The 19,676-nt window shown below is 45.3% G+C and overlaps 1 protein-coding gene across 1 annotated transcript; it reads left to right on the top strand.

The window, feature by feature from the left end:
- Positions 1-9,237: 9,237 nt before the first annotated feature.
- LOC136657447 (interferon-induced protein with tetratricopeptide repeats 5-like) lies at positions 9,238-15,814 on the top strand. Its single transcript, XM_066634319.1, has 2 exons — positions 9,238-9,297; positions 14,212-15,814. The coding sequence occupies exons 1-2, from the start codon at positions 9,293-9,295 to the stop codon at positions 15,470-15,472; spliced, it is 1,266 nt and encodes a 421-aa protein (XP_066490416.1). The 5' UTR covers positions 9,238-9,292; the 3' UTR covers positions 15,473-15,814.
- The last annotated feature ends 3,862 nt before the right edge of the window (positions 15,815-19,676 follow it).

Raw genomic sequence — 19,676 nt, 5'->3', positions numbered from 1 at the left:
GATCTGCCCATCATCCATTCTCACGACATGACCGAGCCAACGCAGGCATCTCTGTTTCAGCAGTGCATACATGCTAAGGATTCCAGCACGTTCCAGGACTGTGTTGTTAGGAACTTTGTCCTGCCAGGTGATGCCGAGAATGCGTCGGAGGCAGCGCATGTGGAAAGTGTTCAGTTTTCTCTCCTGTTGTGAGCGAAGAGTCCATGACTCGCTGCAGTACAGAAGTGTACTCAGGACGCAAGCTCTGTAGACCTGGATCTTGGTATGTTCTGTCAGCTTCTGGTTGGACCAGACTCTCTTTGTGAGTCTGGAAAACGTGGTAGCTGCTTTACCGAAGCGTTTGTTTAGCTCGGTATCGAGAGAAAGAGTGTCGGAGATCGTTGAGCCAAGGTACACCAAGTCATGGACAACCTCCATTTCATGTGCAGAGATTGTAATTCAGGGAGGTGAGTCCACATCCTGAACCATGATCTGTGTTTTCTTTAGGCTCATCGTCAGTCCAAAATCTTGGCAGGCCTTGCTAAAACGATCCATGAGCTGCTGGAGATCTTTGGCAGAGTGGGTAGTGACAGCTGCATCGTCAGCAAAGAGGAAGTCACGCAGACATTTCAGCTGGACTTTGGACTTTGCTCTCAGTCTGGAGAGGTTGAAGAGCTTTCCGTCTGATCTGTTCCGGAGATAGATGCCTTCTGTTGCAGTTCCAAAGGACTGCTTCAGCAGGACAGCGAAGAAAATCCCAAACAAGGTTGGTGCAATTCTTTACCATGGTAAAGGTAAAGAATGCACTGTGCTGTTTAGCTATGAGTTTGTTAACCAAATTGCTAGAACTCTTTGGGGGCTTTTGGTTCGTCATGATGTAGCAAAATCAATGCACAACAGGCTTGACATTTGGAATGTTTCCAAGTTGTTTCTTCAGAAGAAAGACAAACAAAGCTATACAAGGGGCAAGAAAGAACATCCACTCTGGAGTAGGGCTTCAGTTTTTATATACAGGCAAGCAAGTTTCTGCCCCCTTAGGGGATGAACTCATAGTACTTAGTGATGCCAGTTACATTACCACCTATTTATTAACTGCACCCTTTCCCTTTTGGCTGGGTTTTCTGAATTCTTCAGACCCTATTCTGTAAGAATTGGTTTTCTGGTCTTCTGCTTAGTGTGGGAAATGCTCAGCTTATCTGCTTCTCAGAAACTAGCTACATGTTGCTAGGTTCTCATGTTAGCTCCAAGTTGCCTGGTTCTTTTGTTTCAGTTTTTTTTTTATAAGAACAGCCCCACTGGATCAGGCCATAGGCCCATCTAGTTCAGCTTCCTGTATCTCACAGCGGCCCACCAAATGCCCCAGGGAGCACACCAGATAACAAGAGACCTGCAAGGCTTCCTGGGAATTGTAGTTAAGAACATAAGAACAGCCCCACTGGATCAGGCCATAGGCCCATCTAGTCCAGCTTCCTGTATCTCACAGCGGCCCACCAAATGCCCCAGGGAGCACACCAGATAACAAGAGACCTGCAAGGCTTCCTGGGAATTGTAGTTAAGAACATAAGAACAGCCCCACTGGATCAGGCCATAGGCCCATCTAGTTCAGCTTCCTGTATCTCACAGCGGCCCACCAAATGCCCCAGGGAGCACACCAGATAACAAGAGAGCTCATTCTGGTGCCCTCCCTTGCATCTGGCATTCTGACATAGCCCATTTCTAAAATCAGGAGGTTGCACATACACATCATGGCTTGTAAACCATAATGGATTTTTCTATTGTATCCATTATTTTTATATACTGTGTTTGATATTCAATAGAATGCCAATTTATGAATGCAGTTGTGCATTTGTACAGTATATCCTTCAGTTGCTGATATGATTTCTTGCAAATATCTTACACAAAGCAGTTCTCTCCTGGTTTTAGCACCAGAACTCACTTTTTAGAATGACAAGCTGTCTTGGACCCATCAAGTGATGTCATTAACCTGGAAATGATGACATGGTCAGAAGTGACATCATCAAGCAGAAAATGCATTCTTGAAAATTCAGCAAGCACTTGAATTGCACCATTTTCCTAGATAGGTGGACTATAAATAACTAATAAATTATATTAATTTTTTTTTATTTTGGGAAAGAAAAATATTTTGGAAAAATAGTGCAAATTTCTTTGCCACTTGAAAGGAAAGACGGGTCACTCCAAAATCTGGGCTAGGGTGAAATCTGAGCAGCTTTCTTCTAAACAGCATTAAAACCCCAGAGTGATAAGAAAACGGTAGGGGTTGAGAATGAGGCTCTGTTGTCTGGGAAGGGGGGGAAGAGGAGTCTAGAAAAAACAGCAACACCTTCCAATAAAGTATGCAAGAGTGTGGTGTTACGCTGGAGTTTCTAAGTTCTAAACTGAGTCCTGACTTTGCAGAGTTTCTTGAAGACAAAGTAACTGTTTGAAATTCCTCCAGTGTAACATCACACTCAACATACTGCCCACCATGCTTGTTGGAGGGAAATGGGGCTGCTCCAGGTTGTAGGCATGTCTCGGTGTTCCCTTTAAATAGCAGCCCCGCTGTGCCCACCTGCCAGAAAGCAATGCAGAATGTGCACAGTTCTGTGTTAAACAAATTATGTGTTGAACAAATCTAACACAAAAACCCTTGACTTCCAAAGGGCAGATTTCCCTCAAATCAGGAGGCTAGTTAGGAAGAAGTTGAAAGGGAAGGTAAAGAGGGTCCAATCTCTCCAGAGTGCGTGGAAGCTGCTTAAACAACAGTAATAGAGGACCAGCAGAAGTGTATACAGCAAAGGAAGAAGGGCTCCACTAAATCCAGGAGGTGTCCCCACGGCTAACGAGCCAAGTTAGAGAGGCTGTGAAGGGCAAGGAAGCTTCCTTCCATAAAGGGAAGTCTTGCCCTAATGAGGAGAATAAAAAGAAACATAAACTGTGGCAAAAGAAATGTAAGAAGGTGATATGGGAGGCCAAGCGAGACTACGAGGAACGCATGGCCAGAAACATTAAGGGGAATAATAAAAGCTTCTTCATATATGTTAGAAGCAGGAAACCGGCCAGAGAAGTGGTTGGCCCTCTGGATGGTGAGGGAGGGAAAGGGGAGATAAAAGGAGACTTAGAGATGGCAGAGAAATTAAATGAGTTCTTTGCATCTGCCTTCACGGCAGAAGACCTCGGACAGATTCCGCTGCCTAAAAGGCCCCTCCTGACCGAGGAGTTAAGTCAGATAGAGGTTAAAAGAGAAGATGTTTCAGACCTCATTGATAAATTAAAGATCAATAAGTCACCCAGCCCTGATGGCATCCACCCAAGAGTTATTAAGGAATTGAAGAATGAAGTTGCAGATCTCTTGATTAAGATATGCAACTTGTCCCTCAAAACGGCCACGGTGCCAGAAGATTGGAGGATAGCAAATGTCTCGCCTATCTTTAAAATGGGAAAGAGGGGGGACCCAGGAAACTATAGGCCGGTCAGCCTAACATCTACACCGGGTAAGATGGTGGAATGCCTCATCAAAGATGGGATCTCAAAACACTTAGACGAACAGGCCTTGCTGAGGGAGAACCAGCATGGCTTCTGTAAGGGTAAGTCTTGCCTCACAAATCTTCTTTGTGATGTTCATGGATTGAGAACTGGTTGAAGGCCAGGAAGCAGAGAGTGGGTGTCAATGGGCAATTTTCACAATGGAGAGAGGTGAAAAGCGGTGTGCCCCGAGGATCTGTCCTGGGACTGGTGCTTTTCAACCTCTTCATAAATGACCTGGAGACAGGGGTGAGCAGTGAGGTTGCAAAGTTTGCGGACGACACCAAACTTTTCCGAGTGGTGAAGACCAGAAGTGATTGTGAGGAGCTCCAGAAGGATCCCTCCAGACTGGCAGAATGGGCAGCAAAATGGCAGATGCGCTTCAATATCAGTAAGTGTAAAGTCATGCACATTGGGGCAAAAAATCAAAACTTCACTTACAGGCTGATGGGTTCTGAGCTGTCTGTGACAGATCAGGAGAGAGATCTTGGGGTGGTGGTGGACAGGTCGATGAAAGTGTCAACCCAAGGTGCGGCGGCAGTGAAGAAGGCCAATTCTATGCTTGGGATCATTAGGAAGGGTATTGAGAACCAAACGGCTAATATTATAATGCCGTTGTACAAATCGATGGTAAGGCCACACCTGGAGTATTGTGTCCAGTTCTGGTCGCCGCATCTCAAAAAAGTCATAGTGGAAATGGAAAAGGTGCAAAAGAGAGCGACTAAGATGATCACGGGGCTGGGGCACCTTCCTTATGAGGAAAGGCTACGGTGTTTGGGCCTCTTCAGCCTATTGTGTCCAGTTCTGGTCGCCGCATCTCAAAAAAGTCATAGTGGAAATGGAAAAGGTGCAAAAGAGAGCGACTAAGATGATCACGGGGCTGGGGCACCTTCCTTATGAGGAAAGGCTACGGTGTTTGGGCCTCTTCAGCCTAGAAAAGAGACGCCTGAGGGGGGACATGATTGAGACATACAAAATTATGCAGGGGATGGACAGAGTGGATAGAGAGATGCTCTTTACACTCTCACATAACACCAGAACCAGGGGACATCCACTAAAATTGAATGTTGGGAGAATAGACAAAAGAAAATATTTCTTTACTCAGCATGTGGTTGGTCTGTGGAACTCCTTGCCACAGGATGTGGTGATGGTGTCTAGCCTGGACGCCTTTAAAAGGGGATTGGACAAGTTTCTGGAGGAAAAATCCATCATGGGGTACAAGCCATGATGTGTATGCGCAACCTCCTGATTTTAGAAATGGGTTATGTCATGATGTGTATATGCAATCTCCTGATTTTAGAAATGGGTTATGTCAGAATGCCAGAAGCAAGGAAGGGCACTAGAATGAGGTCTCTTGTTATCTGGTGTGCTCCCTGGGGCATTTGGTGGGCCGCTGTGAGATACAGGAAGCTGGACTAGATGGGCCTATGGCCTGATCCAGTGGGGCTGTTCTTATGTTCTTATGAAAAGGTCAACAGGCATGTGGATGCAGGTGAACCTGTGGACATTATATATCTGGACTTTCAGAAGGCGTTCGACACGGTCCCTCACCAAAGGCTGCTGAGAAAGCTCCACAGTCAGGGAGTTAGAGGGCAAGTCCTCTCCTGGATTAGGAACTGGTTGAGGTTCAGGAAGCAGAGAATGGGTGTCAATGGGCAGTTTTCACAATGGAGAGAGGTGAAAAGCCATGTGCCTTTAGGATCTGTCCTGGGACGTGTAGTTTTTACGTGTTCATAAACGACCTGGAGGCAGGGCTAAGCAGCGAGGTGGCCGAGTTTGCAGATGACACCAAACTTGTCTGAGTGGTGAATACCAGAAGTGATTGTGAGGAGCTCCAGAAGGATCTCTCCAGACTGGCAGAATGGCAGCAAAATGGCAGATGTGTTTCAATGAAAGTAAGTGTAAAGTTATGCACCTTGGGGCAAAAAATCAAAACTTCACATATAGGCTAATGGGTTCTGACCTGTCTGTGACAGATCAGGAGAGAGATCTTGGGGTCCTTGTGGATGGCTCGATGAAAGTGTCGACCCAATGCACAGCAGTAAAGAAGGCTAATTCCATGCTTGGGATCATTAGGAAAGGCATTGAGAAAAAGACGGCTAATATTATAATGCCATTATACAAATCAATGGCTAGGCCACAGCTGGACTATTGCATCCAGTTCTGGTCACCACATCTCAAAAAGAATATAGTGGAAAAGTTGCAAAAGAGAGCAACAAAAATGATTACTGGCCTTGGGTACCTTCCCTATGAGGAAAGGCTATGGTGTTTGGGCCTCTTCAGTCTAGAAAAGAGGCACCTGAGGGGGGACATGATTGAGACATACAAAATTATGCACGGGAAGGACAGAGTGGATAGGGAGATTCTCTTTTCTTTCTCACATAACACCAGAACATGGGGACATCCACTAAAATTGAGTGTTGGGAGAGTTAGGACAGACAAAAGCAAATATTTCTTTACTCAGCATGCAATTAGTTTGTGGAACTCTTTGCCACAAGAAGTAGCTATGGCAACTTGCCTTGATGCCTTTAAGAGGGGATTGGACAAATTTCTGGAGGAGGAGTTCATTACGGGTTACAGGTCATAGTAGGTATGTGCAAGCTCTTGGTTTTCGCGGCAAGCTGCCTCTGATTGCCAGATAAAGGGGAGGGCACCAGGACACAGGTTGTGCCTGTTGTCTTGTGTGCTCCCTGGGGCATTTGGTGGGCCTCTGTGAGATATAGGAAGCTGGACTAGATGGGCCTATGGCCTGATCCAGTGGGGCTGTTCTTATGTTCTTAACAGTATGGATTTCCTGAACTCAAAACTGATCAATGAGTCTGAGGGTTCTGAGAGCTAATGAGGTGTTACTATGACACAGCAGGGAACTAATAAGATGTTATTATGAGTTATTATAAGGGAAATGAGTCTCTTTTCCATGTATCAGAGCTAATACGATAATACAAATATCAGAGCTCGTACTTGAATACATTGAGTTTGACAGTCAGTTTTGTGACTGATGGCATCCACCCAAGGGTTATTAAGGAATTGAAGAATGAAGTTGCAGATCTCTTGACTAAGGTATGCAACTTGTCCCTCAAAACGGCCATGGTGCCAGAAGATTGGAGGATAGCAAATGTCATGCCTATTTTTAAAAAGGGAAAGAGGGGGGACCCGGGAAAATATAGGCCGGTCAGCCTAACATCCATACCGGGTAAGATGGTGGAATGCCTCATCAAAGATAGGATCTCAAAACACATAGATGAACAGGCCTTGCTGAGGGAGAGTCAGCATGGCTTCTGTAAGGGTAAGTCTTGCCTCACGAACCTTATAGAATTCTTTGAAAAGGTCAACAGGCATGTGGATGCGGGAGAACCCGTGGACATTATATATCTGGACTTTCAGAAAGCGTTTGACACGGTCCCTCTCCAAAGGCTACTGAAAAAACTCCACAGTCAAGGAATCAGAGGACGGGTCCTCTCGTGGATTGAGAACTGGTTGGAGGCCAGGAAGCAGAGAGTGGGTGTCAATGGGCAATTTTCACAATGGAGAGAGGTGAAAAGTGGTGTGCCCCAAGGATCTGTCCTCGGACCGGTGCTTTTCAACCTCTTCATAAATGACCTGGAGACAGGGTTGAGCAGTGAAGTGGCTAAGTTTGCAGATGACACCAAACTTTTCCGAGTGGTAAAGACCAGAAGTGATTGTGAGGAGCTCCAGAAGGATCTCTCCAGACTGGCAGAATGGGCAGCAAAATGGCAGATGCGCTTCAATGTCAGTAAGTGTAAAGTCATGCACATTGGGGCAAAAAATCAAAACTTCACATACAGGCTGATGGGTTCTGAGCTGTTTGTGACAGATCAGGAGAGAGATCTTGGGGTGGTGGTGGACAGGTCGATGAAAGTGTCGACCCAAGGTGCGGCGGCAGTGAAGAAGGCCAATTCTATGCTTGGGATCATTAGGAAGGGTATTGAGAACAAAACGGCTAGTATTATAATGCCGTTGTACAAATCTATGGTAAGGCCACACCTGGAGTATTGTGTCCAGTTCTGGTCACCGCATCTCAAAAAAGACATAGTGGAAATGGAAAAGGTGCAAAAGAGAGCGACTAAGATGATTAAGGGGCTGGGTCACCTTCCTTATGAGGAAAGGCTACGGCGTTTGGGCCTCTTCAGCCTAGAAAAGAGACGCTTGAGGGGGGACATGATTGAGACATACAAAATTATGCAGGGAATGGACAGAGTGGATAGGGAGATGCTCTTTACACTCTCACATAATACCAGAACCAGGGGACATCCACTAAAATTGAGTGTTGGGCGGGTTAGGACAGACAAAAGAAAATATTTCTTTACTCAGCGTGTGGTCGGTCTGTGGAACTCCTTGCCACAGGATGTGGTGCTGGCGTCTAGCCTAGACGCCTTTAAAAGGGGATTGGACGAGTTTCTGGAGGAAAAATCCAATATGATTTGTATGCGCATGATGTGTATGCGCAACCTCCTGATTTTAGAAATGGGTTATGTCAGAATGCCAGATGTAGGGGAGGGCACCAGGATGAGGTCTCTTGTTGTCTGGTGCGCTCCCTGGGACATTTGGTGGGCCGCTGTGAGATACAGGAAGCTGGACTAGATGGGCCTATGGCCTGATCCAGTGGGGCTGTTCTGATGTTCTTATGTGAGTACCATCAAGTTGGCCAGTGTTTTTTTTGTTGTTTACTGACTGGTTGGGTAACATATACTGTTCTATAGTTAAACAAACAAGCAAACAAACAAACAGACAAACAAACAAACAAACAAACAAGCAAACAAATGGGAATGACACCATGAGTTACCAGACCAGGTGACACCAACCCTAGTGATGCCACTGGTGGGAAGGTTGAGTCAATGACTTGAATGACTTTTAAAGTGGATTCTAAACATTGATGGTGGACTATATCAGTTGTTACTAACCATGAGGGCTACTTTGAATCTCCACATGCAGGAGCAGTATGTCACTGAGTACTATGTGCAGGGGATCAATAGCCGGGGAGGGCTTTGACATTCATCCATTACTTGCGGGAAAATATTCACTTCATTTCTTTTCTGGCCATTATTATTATTCATTTCATGCCTTCACTATTACTATCTCTCAACCTCACCTACCTCATAGGTTCATTATGAGGATTAGTGAAGGAACCGTGCACACCACCCTGAGCTCCTTAGATGAAGGGTGGTCTAAAAATAGGAAAAATTAATTAATTGGGCCCCTTATATGAAATGACCAAAATATGCTACTGCATCTGACAATCTTTTTCTTTCTGTGCTGCTCTTTCAGCAGCAGCTATGATGTGTCTGAAAAAAAAAACATTTTGCAGCTGTTGTTGCTTTTGTACCTTGCTTGTTGGCTTCCTGGAGGCACCTGACTGGCCATCAAGTGAAACAGAATGGTGGGCTGGAGGAACCCTTCTTCATCTGATCCAACAGGGCTGTTCTCCTTTTTAAGGTGTGTAAAACAAAGGTAGCATTGCAATTGACATTAATATCCACCTTCAGAGCAGATAGATTTTCAACCTGGTAAGGCTGAGCAGTTACTCACATAATTACAATGGGCAACCTCTGCTTTGGTGCTCTTCCAGAAGCATTTCTTTATTTCATTCAATGTTGTGTGTGGATTTGGGAATTGCTGGGCTGGGCTTGAAGAGGGGGAGAGACCATTCCAAGTTCTAATTTCAGTTTCCATTTCCCAGGAGCAACTACCCTTACTTTCAAGAATGAAACAAGAGGGAGAAAGCTGCAGCCACATTGCAGACTCTGGAGAAAAAGCTTTGGAAGAGAACAGAATGAGGTATGCAGAAATGTACCATGTACTCATATTTATTATTTGTTTCAATTGTAGGTTAGGTTCATCAGCTGGGAAGGCAAAAGTGGCTTGTGTGCCTCTCAAGCACAGTTGGTAGGAAATGGATGGGCAGTCAGGGGCAGAGGGGGGCCATTCAGATGGGCTTGCCCCTTCCCCTCTTCCTCCCCACTGTTGCTAGGCAGCAAAACGGTTCTCTGGGCACAGGAATGGTTCCTTCTTTGTTATTTGGAGAAAGGAGGAGGTGACCTTCAAGTTGACTGTGGAAGAGAAACCCAAAACAACTGCAGAGGCATAGAGTGGCTGATAGGAGAGGAGGACTCAATCCCACTGCAACCTCTGGCGCCCTTATCGAAGAGGAGAGGCAGGGTGGGGAGAAGTAACTTCTGGCTGCTCCTTCCAAGTGTGTGGCTGTGTGAGGCACAAAGCAGCTTCATTTGGTCCCTTCTTTTATTTGCACTGCCTCATGAGGTTCAAAGTGGCTGTTTCTTTGCTCCAGGCCACTACTGCCCTGTCTCCTCTTGCCCTGAAACACACCTGATGCCCACTCACAGTACACCAGTTGAAAACAGTTGCTAAACCAATTAATTATTGACCCTAAGGGTGAGGAAGGAGAAAGAATCAAGCAAAGCAGCCACCCCATGGGAATTGTTGGGAGACATGATGCAAATAACTGAAGAGTTGCTCAGCAGAATCCTTGCATATGCATATTTTGCTACCCTAGTGAGCCACCCTAGTGAGCCATATTTTGCCCACCCTAGTGAGCAAAGGGTCAGCTACTGGGAGGGTGGAGGAAGGAGCTGTGATTGGGAACACCTGTGTCTGGTCTCTGGACTGATGAGTGGCTCCTTTCTCCCTGCAGGTAACCTGCTTAAGCCTCTGGCTTGCCAGAGGTGCGAGCCGAAGGGCAAGAGCCAAAGGGCTCTTGGCCTGTGGCTCTTAGCCCGGGGCTCATGCCCAGAAGACCAAGGCTCCCTTCCTGGTTGGCAAACTGAAGCAGCAGTTGGATTATCCCCCCCACTTCTGTTTAAGGCAGGGGAGAGAGGAGCAACTGAAAGGGCAGCACAGTCTTTTTCCAGCAGAGGATTGGCCTGTGAGACACCCAGTGCTAGGCTTGCCTTGTTTTTATCTTTTTCATAAGCAGGCCTGCTGGGTGTTTCAATCAGTATAGGCCAGTCTCAGAAGGTGGGCCTCGCCACATGTGTTTCTTTTTAGGAGGGAGCTCAGGGGAAGGGAAGGGTGCCATTTCAAGAGAGTGACGGGCCAGGGGAGATATGGCAGTGGGGGTTGGACAGGCCATTACAGGAGAAGGAGAGTTCATCATAGGCAGATCATCTCTCCTTCTGGTCCTTCCCCCAATTCTCGGATGCCTGGTGGTCTTGGCATTGAGTCCCTGGATCTGAAGCTGCTGCTTCTGAATGCCAGGTCAGTGAATAACAAAACCTGCATCATCCGGGATTTAATCCTGGACGAGAAAGCCGACCTGGTATGTATTACGGAGACCTGGTTGGACATGGCGGAAGGAATTAGTCTCTCCGAACTTTGTCTACCAGGTTTCCAGGTGTTGCAGCAGCCAAGATTGCAGGGACAGGGAGGGGGAGTTGCAATGGTCTATCGTGTCCATCTCCCTTACCAGGCGCCTTGTCCAGCAGTTTGCTGGGTTTGAGTGCCTGCATGTTGTGTTGAGAGGGCTGGACAGGATTGGGATTCTGTTGGTGTACTGCCCGCCCTGCTGCCCAACAGTCTCCCTGCCTGAGCTGACTAGGGTGATCTCGGGGGTGGCATTGGAGGCCCCCTGCCTACTAGTGCTGGGGGACTTCAATGTTCATGCCGAGGCCCCTGTAGCAGGTGCAGCTCAGGATTTCATGGCTACCATGACAACCATGGGCCTGTCCCAGAAGATCTTGGCCCCAACATACTGCAGGACATGTGCTGGACCTAGTGTTTACAGCTGGGCACGGGGGCAGTGATCTGGATGCAGAGGAGATCAAGATCACTCTGTTGTCGTGGACAGATCACTTTCTGGTAAGGTTTAGGCTTGTTGCGACTTCCTACCTCCGCAGAGGCGGGGGACCGTTTTCTATGGTCCACCCCCGGAGGCTAATGGATCCTGAAGGTTTCCTGAGGGCTCTGGGGGATTTCCCCACTGCCAATACTGGCCTCTCATCTGAGGCCCTGGTTGACCTCTGGAATGGGGAAATGACCAGGGCATTGGATGAGATTGCTCCGGAGCGACCTCTGCCACGTTGCAGACTCGGAGCAGCTCCTTGGTTCACTGAGGAGCTGCGAATGATGAAGCGGCAGGGCAGGTGTCTAGAGCGACAGTGGCAGAAAACTCGGGATGAATCTGATTGGACACGGAGTAGAGCTCGTTACAGAGCCTATTCCGTGGTGGTGGTAGCAGTGAAGAGATCATTATTCTCTGCTACCATTGTGTCTGCTGACAACCGTCCAGCAGAGCTGTTCCGTGTGGTGCAGGGCCTCCTGCATCAGGCCCCTCCAGTAGACCAGGAGGAATACACGGTCAGCCGCTGTGACGTGTTTGTGCAACATTTCACAGATAAAATTCATCGTATTCATCAACAACTTGGATGCCACATTGACAATGTCTGATGATGTCCCCTTGGCAACTGCTTGTCCAGTGTTGTGGGATTCTTTTCAGCTTGTACAGCCTGAAGATGTGGACAGACTCCTTTGGAGTGTGAGGCCATCTGCCTGCCTGCTTGACCCTTGCCCAGCTTGGTTGATAAGAGCTGCCCAGGATGGACTGGCTGAGTGGACAGGGAGGATGGTCAAATCTTCCTTGATGGAGGGGACGTTACCACTCGCTTTGAAACAGGCAGTGGTTCGCCCCTCCTGAAGAAGCCCTCCCTGGATTCCACTGTGTTAGATAACTACCGGCCAGTCTCCAACATCCTGTTTCTGGGCAAGGTAATTGAGCGGGTGGTGGCGTCTCAACTCCAGAGGGTCTTGGATGAAGCAGATTATCTGGATCCTTTTCAATCTGGTTTCAGGCCAGGCTTTGGGACGGAAACTGCCTTGGTCGCCTTGGTGGATGATGTACGCTGGGAACTGGACAGGGGGAGTGCGTGCCTGTTGGTCCTGCTGGACCTCTCAGTGGCTTTCGATACCATCGACCATGGTATCCTTCTGGGCCGATTGGCCGAGTTGGAAGTTGGAGGCACTGTTTTGCGGTGGTTCCGCTCCTACTTGGAGGATCGGTCCCAGATGGTGGTGCTGGGGGATGCCTGTTCGACACCCTGGCCTTGAGGTGCGGGGTGCCACAGGGCTCAATTCTGTCCCCCATGCTATTTAACATCTACATGAAACCGCTGGGAGAGGTCATCCGGGGGTTTGGAGTGGGGTGCCATCAATATGCCAATGACACCCAGCTCTACCTCTCCTTTCCTCCAGACTCCAGGGTAGTGGTTGAGGGCCTGGAGCACTGTCTGGAAGCAGTGAGGATCTGGATGGGGGCTAACAAGCTGAAATTAAATCCGGATAAGACAGAGGCTCTCCTGGTTCGGAAATCCTCGATGCAGGTGCTGGATTATCGGCTTGTGCTGAATGGGGTTGCACTCCCCCTGAAGGAGCAGGTCCACAGCTTGGGGATCCACCTGGACTCGCAGCTGCTCCTGGATTCCCAGGTGGCGGCTGTGGCTAGGGGGGCCTTCACTCAACTTCAGCTGGTGCACCAGCTGCGGCCGTACTTGGATCATGCAGACCTGGCCACAGTGATCCATGCCTCGGTGACATCGAGGTTAGATTACTGTAACGCACTCTATGTGGGGCTGCCCTTGAAGACGGTTCGGAAACTGCAACTAGTGCAGAATGCGGCGGTCCGTGTGGTTACTGGAGGTAGGCGGTTTGACCCTGTCAGTCCGCTTCTCCAGCGGCTGCATTGGCTGCCCATTCATTTCCGGGCCCAATTCAAGGTGCTGGTTTTGACCTTTAAAGCCCTATACTGCTCTGGGCCAGGGTATCTTAGAGATCGCCAACTCCCGTACAATCTGGCTCGTCCTCTTAGGTCATCAGAGAAGGCCTTTTTACAAGTGCCGCTGCCTAGGGAGTTACGTGGGGCAGCGGCAAGAAATAGGGCCTTCTCAGTAGTGGCACCAACGCTATGGAACTCCCTTCCCCTTGACTTAAGAATGGCTCCCTCTCTTGAGACTTTTCGGCGAGGCCTGAAGACCCTTCTGTTTAAACAAGGCTTCTGAGTTCTCGGCCTTTTTAACATCTTTTATATTTTTTACAGACCTGATTCTTTTATGATTTGCTGCTGCTCTATGCTTTTTTACTATTTTTTATCTGACTTTTGTTTTTATGATATGTGTTAATATGTTTTTATTTGTTTTAAATTATGTTTTTAATCTGTTTTAACCTGTTGTAAGCAGCCTTGAGTCCCTTCGGGGAGAAAGTCGGGGTAAAAATAAAGTTGTTGTTGTGTTGTTGTTGTTGTTGTTGTTGTTGTTGTTATATTTTCATGTTATAGTGCTTCAGGTATGAAGAAAACAGCTGAGAAAATTTCCTCTCCTAAACAAACATTCATTATATATAAACTTATTTCTGAAATTTATTCATCCATTTCACTTTCTTTAGCATGGGAAAGATAGTTTATAATAAATTATTTTAATAAATAAAAATAAATTTAAAAATAATTTTTAATTTAATTAATATTAATATTAATTAAATTAATATTTAATTTACTAATTTAAATAATATAAATTATATTTTAAATTTAAATTATATTATTTAAATTAGTAAATTAAATTAAATTAAAAATTTAAGAAATTAAATTAAAAAAATTAAAAAAGTAAATATAATTAAATTAAAAATCAATTAATAAATAAAATTACAGCTCCTGCATCATTCACTTTTTTCCTGTTTCACTTCCTCTCACAGCAACAGACCGTTGCAGGAGAAAATCCAGAAACTGCAGTGCCACTTCACTTGGCAATTTGAAAAACAGGACAAGATAGATGTAGCACATACTCTGAAGAAGGTGGCTTTCCAAATAGCACATACACCATACCACAATCGTGGCACTTTCATCACTATGAAAGCGTACCTGCACCAGCTACAAGGGGCCTATGATGAGGCTCTGAGGAGTCTCCAAGAAGCAGAAGTAGCTCTGAAACAAGACCATTCAAGTAACATCTCCTGCCAGATTCTGGTGACATATGGGAACTATGCTTGGATTTATTATCATTTGAGCAATTATGATATGGTGGAGTTTTACTTGGACAAAATTCTCAGCATCTGCCAATCCTTATTCAGTCCTCAGCCATACTCAGTTTTGATCCCTGAAATCTATGCCCAAAAAGGCTGGTCTCTCTTGGCTGTGGGCTTCCGGAATGGGGAAGAGGCCAAGGAGTGCTTCAGAATGGCACTAAAAGGAGACAAATGCAACAAAGAATTTCAGGCAGGTCTGGCATTCTCCATCTTTGCTTCTTGGACTCATTCTTGGAGAACTGATATTTGGAAGGAGGCTATGAGACTGATGGAAGAGGTAGTTCATCACCATTCCCAAAATGCTGAAGCCAAAGTGTACTTGGCCAGGCTCCTTCAGAGAAAAGACATTCAAAGAGCACTCAGCCTTGTGGAGGATGTTATCCAGAGCAGTCTCAACCCAGAAGTTTTGAGAAATGCTGCCAAAGTTTATGAGCCACAATCCCTCTCTCAAGCAATTACCATATTGCAGAAGGCTATTGTCCTAGATCCCAGCTACCATCTCCTTCACTATGATCTTGGCATCTGTTACAAGAAACAGATGATGAAAGCATCACCAGAAGAAAGAAAAGAAATACTTCAGGCTGCCATTGAGAGCTTTAAACAGGCTATTGAAACAAATTCTCCATCTGTGTTTGGCAGATTGAATTTGGCTAAAATGTATGGAGAAAAGTCTCCAGCTTTTGAAGAAGAGATTTATCAAAACCTGGTGGGTGAACTTCCAAATGTCACCAAGCGATGCCAACAGGCCATCTACCTTCACTGGGGGGACTTCCTCCTTCACAAGAAGGGACTGAAGCATGAGGCCTTGGAGATGTACAAAGCAGGCTTTGCCATTTTGGATGTCCATAACTGGGAGCAGCAACAGCTGAAGGAAAGGCTGATGAATCTGGCAACAACGTTTCAAGAAGAGTCCAAAATAAACACAGCTTAGATCCGCTACAACTGTTTCTTCCACTCTGTCTTAGCGGGGTTTATGAGGTAGTGTGAAATACCATTCCTCTAGTTCTTTTTTAAATCCAGTGTAGTAGTAGTAGTAGTGTATACCTCCCAATTTTTCATAGATTCTTATAAAAATTAGGGACAGTTTTGTGCTTGCAATATTGGTATTCTTATACAAAGAATCGTGCCTTAATATCAATCTCCTTTCATCACTGACTGTTGCATCACTGTCATCATTGTTGGCAACCTTCAGTCTCAGAAGACTATGGTATCATGCTCTGCATGGTGGTTCTGGAACAGAGTGTCCTCTCCAGTGCGCGAAGCCTGGGTAAAGTAGGTATGGAGGATAGGCTGTTACCCATGCAGCAAATCCCCCCTCTCCACGTCGCTGGAATGGTCCAATGGAAATGAAGAAGCCAATACAGTTGGTTCCAGCGGCGACAGTTGCATCACTGTTGCAGACTTTTTATGCTTGTGTTCACTATTTTCATTTTCTTTGTATTTATTCTACAATAATTACAGAAATGGGGCATGTTAGTGTGCTGAAATGTATGAACTGTGTAGGCAAAGGTGGGATGAAGTGGCTGGGTGGTTTCTTTTATGCCACCAGATGATCCTCTGACATAATCAAACCTCAGTTGTTTTTTTAAGATCAAACCCAAGGATGTTTGGGTGTTTTCTGTCAGATCTGCCATTGGAACCAGCTGCTGATTTATAGAAGGCACACCAGCTTACTATCCAGTAGTTTCAGAAGGCTAGCATTCCTGGGACAATGTAAGTCACTAGCAGTTGGGACTGAATTTCTAGCTAAATGCATTTAGGCCAGCATTTCTCAACCAGTGGTAGTCTTACCACTGGTGGTACTTAAGGTACTGTCCAGTGGTTCACACAGGACCCTCTAGAACCCGCTGCCTGGAAGTGAGCCCAGCAATGCAATATGACAAGACTCAGTGTGCATAACTTCAGCTTGCACTTTTCACATACTTGAAAAAGCCCTCCCACGCTGAGCTTCTTGTCACATTGTGTCTGGCTTCCCATTTTGGAAATACAGGTCCAACCTATTTATACACGGATTTTTTATACACGGATTTGACTCAACACGAATGGCCACTGCAAATGAGAAGGAATGTGCTGATCGCTGAAGAAGGGGAAAAGTGCATCCCTTTAAAATCAGTTAAAAAAACTGAACAGTCCTTTAACAACAGCCTCCTTAATAAGAGAGAGAGAGAGAGAGGGCAGCTGGCTGACAATCCAGCAATCCTTCTCTCTCCAGGCGACCCCTCCCTTCTCCCTGAAAGAAAGGTGATCACTTTGCATTGGTGAAGGGAGGGACTGAGCGAAGCCCCTTGGAGAAGGACTGATTGATGGATTGTCTTCTTACTGACTCTTATCTTACATCACAAAGGTCATCAGGGCTGTTTTTAAATCACCTGAGCAAAGAAACTTTGTTTTTTAAATTGATTTGCTATAGTTCGTTTTTTGCCATCCACATGAGTGCTTGGAACTGAACCCACTAGTCTCAACCTGTAACTGTCAATGACATCAATTGCCAGTTCCATGTTGAGAGATGCTGTTTTAAGCTATTAGTTTTGTTTTGCTGCTCTTTCTGTTCCAAGCTAGTTTGTGCAAACTTCACCAGCTTAGTGTGCTTTGTGTGCTTGTTTTGCTGGGCATTAGTACTTTCTGCATCCAATTTGGTCAAAATGTCTCTGTGGTTGTCTAGTCAAGTCCAAGTGTTTTTCACAAGCTTCCACTTATCTCTACCCAATCCCCATTTTGTTTTTTGGTTTTTAATAAACTGATTATATTTGACTTCTTGCTTGCCTAGTCCATGTCCACTGGTAATTCAGAATATTTGATCACTTGCAGGTGATTGAGTTTTAGACATGAAACTAATCATTATGTGTCTCCAAAGAAGAGAAGTTTTTTTTTCCCCCCAGACAGCTTCCCCACCTAGTTTCTTCAGCTTGGGATGGTGGCAGTAGATATATCTGTCATACCCAGACACCTGCAGCTGCTGACACAGTAAATCAGTTGAATGGAGAGTAGGAAGGAGTGTCAACCACTAGATGATTCTACCATTGTTCAACTTTCAGCTTCTCTAACAATCACATACTTTTTTTTTTAGCATGCACTTATGATCACATACATATGTTAATATATGCGTCATGTAACAGGTCTCACAATCTAACAAAACAACCCTAGAAAATCACCACTAAAAATACACTGTGCTGAGATGAATTGGAACAATTGCAGTACATAAGAGAATGCCACTTTAAAAGGTGTGTCTCTTTTAGAACTAATATATTTGTACTTTGTTTTAGTATATTAGTAATTCTTTGTAGTATTAGTATGCTTTTGTAGTATCTAGTATCTTTTAATGCAGTGGCTCTCACACATTTAGCACTGGGATCCACTTTTAAAAATGTGAATCTGTCAGGACTTGCCGGAAGTGTTGTCATGACCGGAAGTGACATCATCAAGCAGGAACATTTTTAACAATCCTATGCTGCAATTGTACTGACACTTAACCAAGTGTAAGTTCTATTAACTATCATTGTTAAAAGAATATACATAGTAACTTGTGAAAAGTACAGGTCTGTAACATTTCCCCAAATGAAGTAGCAGTGGTGTAGCTAGGTCATTTGACACCCAGTGCCCATAAATTTTTGTCACTCCCATACAACATGATTAATTAATTCACATTTTTATACCACCCTTTTTATACCCCCCTAAGAAACTCAGAGTGGTGTGCAGGGTTTCTCCCCCTATTTTGTCCCCACAACAAACCTGTGAGATAGGTGAGACTGAGATAGTAATACTCATGACATTAAATGAATAATAATAATGGCCAGAAAATTAAATAAGGGGAAGCCAGCCCTGTTCCAAAAGTGAATTTTCACTGCAGCCTGCCTGCAATAATACCCCCTTCCCACACAAAAAATCAGTGAGATTTTCAGCCCTCCCCAGTGCCCAGTTCAATTAAACCACATTACTATCAGGACTCACCTGCCTTTACAAGTCTAAAAGAGAAAAAAAATTGACCTTACCAGCTCAAGCCTGTTTTATTCTTTTAATTGGAGAGGGGGAAGCTGCCTTCTGGAGCATTTGTTTAGCTTCATTTTTATCAGATTGGGACTATGCTGCTAGCCTTGCATTCCCCTTTGCCCGACTTGAGCACATTTGCTTACTCACAAGTAAATGTGACTTTGTGGCTTAGTTTCACTTTCTATAAGGCTCAATACATTCACAGGTTGGAGGGAGGAAGGAACTTCCTTCTTGGTTATTTTTGGGGGGCTGCATTCATCAAATTGCAACCATTCTGATGTTCTTAGATTCCTCTCAGCCTGTCCTTTCCGATGGACTAAGGCAAGTTCACCTACTTGCAAGTAACCGCATGATATGTCCAAGTTACACTTTCCATAGGGCTCCATGCATTTTTGTTTTTCTGGTTTTTTGGCCATAACTTTTGATGGAAAAAAGATATTTCCTTCCAGTTTTTTTATTGCATTCTGCTATAAATTCTGCATCCAATGATATATTAGCATGATTGTATTATTCATAACCACTGCAATGTTAGCGAGTTTTGTCACTTGTGGTTTCACACCCCCAAGGTTGGTACCTAGGGTGAACTGCCCCCCTCATTAGCTATGCCTCTGCAAGATAGCATCAAGTCTAATATATTAAAAATAAAATATTGAAATGAATGAGGACCCACCTGAAATTGGCTCGCAAACTACCTAGTGGGTCCTGATCCACAGTTTGAGAAACACTGTTTTAATGTATTTGTACTGGTTTTTTGAAGTAAGCAGCACTGAATGAGTGTGGAAGACAGAGGGGTAGATATAAATTCTTCAAATGAATGAAAGAATTTGCTCAGTATTTATTCAAAGAATTCATTGAGCTCCCCTGCTCTCTCCATATTGTCATAACAACAGACCTGAGGGATCAGGCCAAAAGCCCATCTGCTCCCTGTATCTCCCAGAGCCTCACCAGATGCCTCAGGAAGCACATTAAGACAGAAAGAGACCTGCTTTCTGGTACCCTCCTTTGCATCAGGTATTCTAAGGTAGGCTACTTCTGAAATCAGGAGATTGCACATACCTTACCATGGCTTATAACCTGTGATGGACTTCTCTGCCAGAAATCTGTCCAATCCCCTTATAAAGGCATCTAGGCCAAATGTCATCATCACA

This window comes from Tiliqua scincoides, chromosome 7, assembly GCF_035046505.1.
Source record: "Tiliqua scincoides isolate rTilSci1 chromosome 7, rTilSci1.hap2, whole genome shotgun sequence".
NCBI lineage: Eukaryota > Metazoa > Chordata > Lepidosauria > Squamata > Scincidae > Tiliqua > Tiliqua scincoides.
The sequence above is the reverse complement of the archived record's forward strand: the minus strand, read 5'-3'. Positions and strand labels throughout refer to the sequence as shown.